The sequence below is a fragment of the Plecotus auritus genome (assembly GCF_963455305.1).
Source record: "Plecotus auritus genome assembly, chromosome: 4".
Lineage (NCBI taxonomy): Eukaryota > Metazoa > Chordata > Mammalia > Chiroptera > Vespertilionidae > Plecotus > Plecotus auritus.
The window spans coordinates 155,703-166,172 of NC_137775.1; the positions used below are offsets into that span (position 1 = coordinate 155,703).

The 10,470-nt window shown below is 61.6% G+C and overlaps 1 protein-coding gene across 1 annotated transcript; it reads right to left on the reverse strand.

The window, feature by feature from the left end:
• Positions 1-2,273: 2,273 nt before the first annotated feature.
• On the reverse strand, positions 2,274-9,918 carry DLL1 (delta like canonical Notch ligand 1). The gene is made up of 11 exons (XM_080664114.1): positions 9,408-9,918; positions 9,002-9,295; positions 8,488-8,548; positions 8,050-8,307; positions 6,220-6,280; positions 5,656-5,786; positions 5,374-5,543; positions 5,018-5,234; positions 3,546-4,317; positions 3,030-3,141; positions 2,274-2,939 (listed from the first exon to the last, which is right to left on the reverse strand). The coding sequence occupies exons 1-11, from the start codon at positions 9,459-9,461 to the stop codon at positions 2,934-2,936; spliced, it is 2,136 nt and encodes a 711-aa protein (XP_080520240.1). The 5' UTR covers positions 9,462-9,918; the 3' UTR covers positions 2,274-2,933.
• Positions 9,919-10,470: the final 552 nt, after the last annotated feature.

Sequence of the window (10,470 nt, forward strand, 5' to 3'; positions counted from 1 at the left end):
GAGCGCTGACCCGTGCGCCAAAAGGTTGAGGGTTCCGTAGCCCATTGGGACACGTGGTTACAAGTGGTTCAGATGTCCACGCTGGCGGCTCAGCATCCTAGCCACAGAAAGCCAGCAGACACGGGGTGACGATGGACAGCCGTGGTGATGGCGAGAACTCTTCGTAGTATTCTCTCAACACTTCTGGACGTTCCAACGTACACCCAAGGGAAAAGTCAAACACTGAGCCTCACCTTCCCCACTGGTTCCCCAGAAGTCCCGGCTGTGGAGGCCGGAGCACGGAGCCAGGCAGCTGGGAGGGGCCGGCCACTTCCCAGAACTGGACCCGGAGCTCGGCCGGCTCCTGGGCTATTTTTAACTTGGGGCTGTGAGCGCGTGGCTGTGCCTTCCTTCTCACTGCTGGTGGCACACTTGGCACTGGGGACACACGACCCAAGGCTGCCCGTGCTGCCCGCTGCCTGGCGTGTTGGGCACGGCTGCTCCATCACGCCCGTACGTTTACACGCTGGTACCTGGACTTCCTGCCACAAGTGACATAAACCCAGAAACTGAGGGACCAACTGGTTACACGTCCAGCTAAAGCGTCGTTGCCAGAAGGACGTGGGAGCCTTGTCCATGAGCACTGGGACCCCCACGCTGCCGGGGGGTCTCGCTTTGCTCCTCAGGCAGGTTCCTTGCTGGCCCTGGAGGAGAGACAAGCGCAGCCCCGATTGGCAGGAGGCGGGAGGATGCAAGGGAGGTTACCTGACAGAACTCAGAGGGTCTTCCTCTTTCCCAGAATGGACGTGACAGGAGTCCCAGCATAGCCCACAGTCTTGGAAAGAGATGAGCCACTTACTTTATTTCCCATATCTGCCACTTCTGAAAATAAAAGGAAGTGCTTAACCATTGCTCCAGGTTAACGGTCATTAACGAGCTCTCCCATCCTTGGCCAGAGCCGCAGACGACAGACAACCCGGGTCAGCGAGGGGCAGGTGGGGGAGGAGGGCTGGGAGCCTCCGCTGACGTCCTTCCTCCCGTGGCTGAGTCGTCCGCAGAGTCCTTGACTTAGGAGCTTATTCAAAGCCGACGCAGGGCGGCCGGAGGGTCAGGTTCTGCTTCAGATACAGAAGCACCGGCCACGTGTGCCCTCTGACCCTGGTGTGCAGTTCTGTTGGTCTCAGTCTACCATCTCCACCACACACACACACACACACACACACACACACACACACACACACACAACCGGCCTCTCCTCCTCGGGAAGATCCCAGAACTTCTGACTGTACAGTCAGGACCTGTCCCTGGGACCAGGAAGTCTGCCGGTCTGCTCCCTCCAACCCAGAAATACACCCGAGTCCGAGGGCCGACACCTGCACCCGTCCTTGGAACCACCTAAGACACCAGCGATGGGTCTTGCTCCCGAAGCAGCGGCGTTCCTGACAATGACTAAGGATCACTCTGGCGCATGGAGCCAGCTTCCCAGACTTCAAGGTTGACACTGCCACTTACAAACCCTGCACAAGCCTGGCTGGCATGGCTCAGTGGTTGAGCATCGATCTATGAACCAAGAGGTCCCTGATTCAATTCCCGGTCAGGGCACATGCCCAGGTTGCCAGCTTGACCCCCAGTGTGGGGCATGCAGGAGGCAGCTGATGAATGATTCTCTCATCATTGATGTTTCTCTCTCTCTCCCTCTCCCTCCCTTCATGTCTGAAATCAATAAAAATATATTTGGGAGCTGGGGGGAACCTGCACAAGTCACTTCACTCCTCATGTCCGCTCCCTCCGCATGACTCAGCAATGACATCACTCTCAGGACCACCAGGACCAGCGAGATGGTTCGCAGAGGGCGTGACCAGGGGCCTGGACTGCAGCAAGCACTGGTAATCTTACCATTACTGTCGGCTAACCCACCACAACTCAAGTTGAATTAGAAGGCAACTCACTCTTTTGAATTAACTGGAAATAAACCCACAAACCAACCGAGATCAGTATCACTCTAAGTCAGAGTCTTTGCCGTGACGTTCCTCACGGGTGTCTGTTCCGTGTTAAGAAGGAAGGCGGGAAGGAGGGTGGCCGGGTCGCCAAGTAGTGGGCTGCTCCCGGGGTCCGGCTGCTTCTCGGGCAGTTCCCACAGTGATGGCGGGAAGGTTCTCTGAATGGGCCCAGGAGCCAGGAAGGTTGCTTTTACTCGATCCAAGGGAACCAGGAAAGATGTTAAAAATGGAAAACCAGGGGCCCTGCTATGTCTGTTCTCGGGGCCTCGCGCAGAAAGCCAGCACGCCACAGGCCGCCGTTCATAATATTTATTTTGGAAAAATATTTTAAAAAGGAATTTCTTCATTAACAAAACAGTAAAAAACTCAAATAACATTTGCACAATATTCCATAAATACATTTATATACAAAAAATATAGTCACATAGACCCGAAGTGCCTTTGTACATATTTACCAAAAATTTAAATTATAAAAAAATGAACATCACAAAATACTCAAGCTTTACAGATATCATGAAAAATATTTTTACAAGTCCAAAAAATAACACACATCTTTTCCCACCTAGAAAAAAAAAACAACACATTTTAGTATCAAAAAGGACGATAAAGGCAGTGTTTGTGATTCTAATTCAAGAAAGACTGGCTCATAAGAATCCAAAATATACACTCCGGGCAGTGCATGCGTCTCATGTCGTCATTCAGTCCACTCATTTAAATATATATTTCTTAAAAGCAACTGTCCATAGTGCAATGGAGACGTCGCGAAAAGGCAGAGTGCAACAGGCGTCCTGGAACAGCCCGAGCCGCGGCCGCACCGCCGGCTGACCTCAGGGACCTCGTCCCACCGCCGTCGCGAAGGCCTCCTTTCCCTCTCAGCAGCATCCGTTGGGGCATAGATCCTTGGAATTCTATGTAGTTTAAGAGAAACGGGGATTTTGCCATATCACCTCAATTTTACACCTAGAGGGGCCAACGAGACAGAAGGGGGAGTTAGCTCAAAGTCCAGATTGATGTTCCACACCTGCCTTCGAGGGCCGTGCCCACACCCACCTCAGTGGCTATGACACACTCATCCTTCTCCGATATGACGAACACCGACTGGTACTTGGTGTCTTTTGAAGTGGAGTACACCGAGTCCCGCCTTTTCCTTTCAGGTGCTTCCCTGCTCAAAGGAAAATAGAACAGAACCACAATAAGCTTGTGCCAACACTTCTTTTCCAATGTATCCCTCCTGGTTTCAGAGAGGAAGTGAGAAAGGGAGAGAGAGAGAGAGAGCGAAGCATCAGTGATGAGAGAGAATCATGAATCACCTCCTGCATGACCCACCCTGGGGATGGAGCCCACAACCTGGGTATGTGCCCTGACCGGGAAGCAAACCGTGACCTCCTGGTTCATAGGTCGATGCTCAATCCACTGAGCCACACCAGCCGGGCAAACATGTTTGAACGGGGAAATGACCAGAGCTCAGAGAACACCCTCTTGCCCAGCTCGGCTCAAAGCACCCAAGTGTCGGGGTGCCCTCCCCAGGGGGCCTCCCAGACGGCCTTCCTGACGCACAGCACTCACCCCCTGAGTGTCGGGGCGCCCTTCTCCTCCCCGGGAGAGCCCTGCAGCTGGCACTTGGCATCACGCTTGCTGTGTGGGTCCCTGGAGGCGGCGTCCTCGCCCTTGGGCTCGGGCACCAGATTATAGTCCACACCGGGGTAGCGGGTCTTGGGGCCGTTCTTGTCGCTGCCGTGGTCCCCGTGGAAGTCCACCTTCTTGTTGGTGTTCTTAATCTGCGTGGCCCCAATGACGCTGACGGACACGTCCTTCTCCCGCTGGCAGCTGGCCAGATTGTTCATGGTCTCCGTCTCCCCGTGGCAGGGGTCGGCAGGGGGCGGGCCCTTCTGCAGCCTCAGCCGCACGCAGACCCCTGCGGCGGCACAGCCCAGCAGCAGCACGAGCACCAAGACCGCGCCCGCGCAGACGGCTACCCAGGGGAAGGGCCCGGCCTGGCCCACCACGGGGGCCGGGGGCGGCTCAGGGAGCAGGAACTGGCAGTTGGGGCCCCCGTAACCCCGGGCGCACTCGCACAGGTAGCGGCGGGCCCTCTCGTGGCAGGTGGCGCCGTTGTGGCAGGGCGCATGCTCACACCGGCTGATGGGCGTGCTGCAGTTCCTGCCACTGTAGCCGGGCGGGCAGGTGCAAGAGAACTCGTTCACGCCATCCCGGCAGGTGCCGCCGTGGGCACACGGGGAGGAGGCGCAGTCGTCCACGTTGTCCTGGCAGTGCCGCCCTGAGAAACCGGCGCGGCAGCGGCACATGTAGGCGTCGCCCAGGTCCACACACTGCGCACCTGAAACACAGGGGCACGTGCTTGTGTGTCCGCTGCTGCGGGACCCACGGGAGAGACCAGGACAGCCAGCCTGTGGCCTGAAAGGGGCTGCAGCTCAAGGCAAGGAACGCTATGCCTCCCTCACGCCCACGGGGGAGCCGCCGGCTCCGTGACTGATGACGACACCACTTGTGGCCCCACAGCGGCTACGCTGTGACGGGCGGGTTCACCACCCCGCCTGCCTCCCTGCGGCCCAACAGCCGCCAACGAGGGACCAGGTCACAGAGACAATGAGCAGTCCAGCGAGGAGCCCAGGAGGGGGCAGGGTGAGAGGGAGGAAGCAGGGCCGTGTCCTCACAGAGCCTGCGGCTGAGAGTGGGGCATCGGGCCACCCACACTTCCCCACAGACACACCAGACGGCTACTTGGGTGACAGTGCAGGGCTGGGCTTCCCTCCAGACCAGGTGGCTGGCCGGAGGGTGGCATGCCGCCTGGGCAGCGGGGCCTGCTCCCAGGCACGCCGGGGCGTGGGACCCAAGAGAGCTGTGCCCTCCCCAGGCGCCCCCTGCAACATCCCTACAGGGTGTCTCTGTGTGCAGAGTACAGGGCTCCGTAAGCTCAAGGCGGCTCGCAAAGCCACGGGCCTGGCCTGACGTCAGATGTCAGCTCCCGACACCCTCGTCAGCGCGGCCGTGACGAGGCCTCCGCGGGCTGCCCTTACCATTGGCACAGGGCGAGGAACTGCAGGCGTCCACCTTCTTCTCACAGTTGAAGCCGGAGAAGCCTGCGGGGCAGCGGCAGGTGTAGCCTCCCTCAGGGTTGTCGGAGCAGCGTCCCCCGTTGAAGCAAGGCCCGTCCGCACAGGCCATGGCGCTCAGCTCGCAGACGCTGCCGTAGAAGCCGGGTGCACAGGTGCAGGAGAAGCCGTTCTCGAGATCCTAGGTGATGGGGACGACGAAAAGCTCCTTAAAGCTTCTCCGGGGACGACGAAAAGCTCCTTAAAGCTTCTCCGCGGACCCGCGGGGTCCATGTCCAGACAGGGCCCACGCAGCACCCAACCCGCGCACCCGGACTCACCGTGCAGCTGCCCCCGTTCCTGCAGGGGCTGGGGCCGCACTCGTCCACCTCGTCCTCACAGGTGGCCCCGCTGTATCCGGGCCGGCAAGAGCAGGTGTAGCTCCCCTGGCCCGTGTTGGTGCAGGTGGCCCCGTTCCTGCAGGGCTTGTGGTGTGTGCAGTAGTTGAGGTCTGAGAGGGGTGGGGAAGGAAGAGGAGGGAAGTCCAAGGTCAGGTCCGGAAGTCTGCACCTTCCCAGGGAGGAGCTGGAGCCCTGGCCGCCTGCAGGGGACAGGAGGCTCACCCTGGTTGCAGAAGAGGCCCCCCCAGCCCTCCTGGCAGGTGCACTGCCAGGGCTGCTGGCAGGTGCCGTGGAGACAGCCCGGGTACCGAATGCACTGGTCACAGTAGCGGCCCTGCCAGCCCACTCGGCACCTGAGGGGAGAGAGGATAGGGTCAGGGGGGCATCGACTTTGCCCAGGGCGACAAAGCATTTCCCGCTCACAGGAAACTGCCTCCCAGCAGCACCTGTACCTGGTTCTCAAACAGGCAAGATGGGGAATCTCCTAGGGTCCCCAGGGTCTGCCTCCTGGGGTCGTCTGGCAGCTCCCCAGGGGATTCTAATGCACCCCAAGTCTGACCCCAAGTAAACTGTCATTTTTCAACGGCTGTCTGTAAGTTCCCACATCCAGGGAGCTGAGCAGACCGTGACCTTACACATTCCCATACACACACGGAGCAGAGACACCCGAATCACGGCCCCCCAGCTCGTCTCACACCAGTGTCACAGATGATCGCCTGGAGAGTTTACACAGACACTCGCCGTACAAGGACGACAAGACAGGAAAAGCGGCTTTTGCAAACTTACTTGCATTCCCCCGGCTTGTCACAAAAGCCATGCTGCTCATCGCACCCGGGCAGGCAGATCGCTGCAGCAAAGAGAATTCCGGGTCAAGCCGCGCTCCCAGGGCCACAGGGCCGCCGGCCGCACTCACAGGGCTCCCTCCAGCCCCTGAACTAATCTCCGTCCTGCCTGGTAACCGTGGACTTTACTCAGCCGGGCGGGCGAGCATTCTTCTTAACACAGCGGCTCAGGGACAAAAGATGGAGGAAGCCCCCACCCCCACCCCATCCCCTTTTCTTCTGAGAGAGGGTCAGAAGTCCTTCCCCACCTCCTCCCCCACTTCCCAATTCTATGCACAAAGCTCCACCTCCTAATACCCAGAAAGTGTGTGTGTAGATAAGGGTGGACAGCTGGTCTGCAGAGACCAGGGCAAGACAGCTGCTCCATTGTCTGCTGTCTCCCAGCAGCTGCCCCGTGCAACAATACGGCCCTCACCCGGCCCCCACCCCACACCCCGGCGTGTACACACCACACACACACACACACACACACACACACACACACACACGTGCACGCGCGCCCTTTCCGCCAATGGGAGCCGGCGTGCGTCCCTGCGCCTATCCCTGCCGGCATCTAATGGATGGCACGCGCGGGCTGGGGGCGGGGAGAGACTCCAGTGTTTGAATAAGAAGAAAAAAGTTTGAGTCTGTGGCTACCCCACAGTGAAGAAGAGAGAGGACAGTGAGGAAGGGAGCAGCAGGCCTGGCCCGGGCGGGGGGAGGGTTGGGGAGGGGGGCTGGCTGGCTTCCTGGTCTGGTTATGCCTGGTTATGAAACTCATTAACAAGCCGCTCCACAAGTTTTTAGGACAACAGAGCCGCTCAGGCCAGAGTGGAACTCCAAGTGTTTAAGGAGCTGGTGGAGAGCTGAGCAAAGGGCGTGGAGTGAAGGGCACCACGCCCCAGGCATAGACCCACCCCGAGTGCACCTCCCGGAAGGCTGCCTGCCCCAGGGCAGGAGAAGAAAGGTTCTGTGGGGTCTGGGAGCTCCAGGACCCACCCTGACTGCAGGGAAACCCGATCCCTGGCTGTGCAGGCGGCAGGGGGTACGTAGCAGGCTGGGGAGAGGCCTGCCAGGGTCCACCTGAACCAGGCCCAGGAGCCTACAGGGTCCTCACAGCCCCCACTCCCCAGCTCTGGTTCCCTGTGGCTGCAGAGCAGCTGCTGGTCTGCCCTGGCTGCCAGGAGAACCCAAGACGGGGCAGGAAGGCCTAGGTCCCTCGTAAAGGCATTTCTTTGCCAGACGAGGTGCCGGGGTCCCCGCCCCCCCCCCCCCCGCCACAGGCCAGGTACCCCTGGCCTCCACATGCACCCACCCCCACGGGTGACAACGTCAGGCAGCCTGTGCACATCACACGGGTGTTTGCAAACACGTGAGCTCTGGGAAGAGGCCAACTTAAGAGAAGAATTAAGTACTTTCCACTGAGATGCTGTCCCAGCAGAAAGAACTGGTTCACAGCGGCCAACACACCAACGCCAACACCCCATGCTGCCCTCCGTTCCTCCCTTCCTTCCTCCCCCCTCTCCCTCACTGACTTCCTGACCCCTGGCCCGTCTCCAAAATCCTCCCTGATTAAGAAGGGCAGCTTCCCATAGCGGAAGTTAAAATGTCTGAGTTGACCCAACCCCACCACCAGCTGACTGAAGTTTTGGCCAGTCTCCAGGGCTCCCCAGACTCGGTTTCCCCACGGAACCCCTCTCTAGTGCTAACAGCCTGGATCCGGGCTCGCAGAACGCCCCTCCGCTCCCTGGGAAGGGAGTACGCTGAGCGGAGCAGCCTCGGACCCCGGACCCACCTTCGGTGCAGTACTGGCCCCTCCAGCCGGGGTTGCACACCTTCTCCCCCCGCTCCCCGCAGGTGAAGTGGCCGAAGGCATCATCCCGGGGCCGGCAGAAGACTGAACAGCCCTCCCCGTAGTAGTGCTCGTCACACACGAAGCGATAGGAGTACTTGAGGTCAGCACGGCCGCTGCTGTGCAGGTCCTGGGACCACTCCTCACCCACCGTCAGGTGCCTCTGTGTGGCCAGCCGGCTGATGAGCCGCTCGGGGTTTTCTGTGGGAGAGGCGCCCTGTGAGTGCTGACTCTGCACCTGGAGGCTGGGACCCGGCAGGGAGGACCACCCTGCAGGGGGGACCAGACCCTCTGCCCTGTGGCTCTGCAGAGTAAGGGTACAGGACTCAGCCACAGGCACAGGGGTTCGCAGAGTTCTGGGGTTTGGGGGGTTGTGTTTACCTGTGGCGAGGTCGTCGGGAGAATCTGTGTGCAGAGCTTCGATGATCAGAGAGAAGGTGCCCTGGGAGAAGGGGGAGACAGGGAAACTAGAACCTTCTCTTAAACTCTGAGCTGTGGGTACGCATAGGAGGCCTGTGGCTGCTAGCGACCTGGGCGGTGTTTTCACTTTCCTCAAGGAAATGGAAGAACTTTTTAAAGAGTGATTTCCTGGCGTGTTTTTACAGCCTGTTAGTACAGGATATCACGTAAAAAAAAAAAAAAGGAAAGGAAAGGAAAAGACTGCGCGGAGCAGGCGGGGCTGTCCTCGGTCTGCAGGGATGGACCCACACGGCGGGGCTGGGGTGCCACGCGCAAGGCAGGCCGCGCGACCAGCCCAACTCCGCAGGGTCCTCGGGCCTTTCCACGGAAGGGCTCGTTGGACCGGGGCTGGGCACAGAGTCCGGACAAGGGAGGGTCCGCCCCCCTCTTGGCCTCACCCGCCCCCGCTGTCACCCGCCCGCGCAGGTGCGCTCACCGGCCAGGTGAAGCCCAGCGGGAAGCGGATGGGGTTGCTGAAGGCGGGGTGGGCGCCCGTGCCGTCGGGGAGGCTGAAGGAGCCGACGCCAAGCACGGGCGTGACGGCGCTGCCGTAGGTGCAGGGCGGCTCGGGCGACACGCTGGCCTGGTAGTGCTTGAGGCACACGCGGAAGAAGGTCCTGCAGGCGCACGGCGGGCCCGCGGCCCCGCGGCAGCAGCTGCGGTCGCCCGGCAGCCCCTTCCGGTTGATGAACTCCTGCAGCTTCAGCTCGAACACCCCCGAGCTCCAGACCTGCGGGGGGAGCGGCGTGAGCGCGGCGCACCGGGGCGCGGGGCGTCCCTCCGGGTTCGCCTTCGCTCCAGCCCGCGCCGCGCGTCCTGCCCCCTGGCCCCCGGACACTCACCTGGCACAGCAGGGCCGCGACCACGGCGAGGGCCAGGGCGCCCCGGCGGCCCATGGCGCACCGCCCGACTCGCCGGCCCCCCTGGCGTCCCGCCGGTTCTCCCCTCCGAGCAGCGGCGGGGGTGCGAGGCCGAGTGCGCGCCAAGCGGCGTGGCAGGGAGGCCGCCTTGCCTGCCGGAGACCCGGACTCTCCCGGGTCTGGCCCGGCTGGGTCCAGGCCGCGGCTCCCGGGTCGCCCTGCGGCTGCGGCCCTGAGCGACGCGCGAGGACAGGGCTCGCTCGGGGGGAGATCGCTCCTGCAGCGGCAACTTTCGGTTTCCTCCTCGTGCTTTCAATCCACGAGTGGGCGAGGGTCGCCCGCTTCCTGGTTTTGTCTCAGGCGTCTTCGCAGGAAAAAGGCGAGAGAGAGGGAGGGAGGGAGGGAGAACGAGTCCAGTCGGTCGGTTCAGCTCCCGGGGAACGGCGGGGGCTGCTCCGAGCCCGGTGGGAGGCGCGGTCCGGGAATCCACGGCGCGTCGGTGATCCGGGCCGAGCCGGTCACTTGGCTGCGGCGGGCGCTCGGGAAGCAGCCCGGGCCCCCAGTGCCGCCTGGGCCGCCGCGGAGAGTCGCGTCGCTCCGAGGAGCCCAGCCGGTGCCATCCGAGTAAACACGCGTGGGGCGGGGAGGCCGTGTGAGGAGGCTCCGCGCCGCAACCCGTCCTCGCAGCGACCCGAGCCGCCGGCCGCCGGTCCCGCGGGTGCGCGCCGAGGGTCTGGCTCCGCCGGCGCCGCGCCCTTATATCTCGCCGTCCGTCCGCATGGCTAATGAGATGCAAATGAGCGGCCCCCCAATCTGGCGAGAGCTGTCACAAAGGAGCCACTTTTCCAAACCCTCCTCTCAATGGCTCGCCAAATGGTCAGTGAGCTGTAAAATGTGCAACTCCCTCCGCCCTCCCGGCCTCCCGAGTCCGCCCCCGCCCTCCGCGCAGGGCGCTCATTTACATTCCGGCGAAACGCTTGCCGCGAGGATCCCCTCGGATCCGGCGCCGGTGCCGCGGCCCGGCCTCCGTGGCTGCCTCCCGGCC

Excerpts from the sequence above, each read along its gene's own strand:
- DLL1 (XM_080664114.1), bottom strand. The coding sequence starts at position 9,461 with ATGGGCCGCCGGGGCGCCCTGGCCCTCGCCGTGGTCGCGGCCCTGCTG. Across the intron at positions 5,235-5,373 it reads GGAACGGGGGCAGCTGCACG|GATCTCGAGAACGGCTTCTC; the intron begins GTGAGTCCGGGT and ends CCCATCACCTAG. Across the intron at positions 3,142-3,545 it reads GGCGCCCCGACACTCAGGGG|GGAAGCACCTGAAAGGAAAA; the intron begins GTGAGTGCTGTG and ends TCCTTTGAGCAG.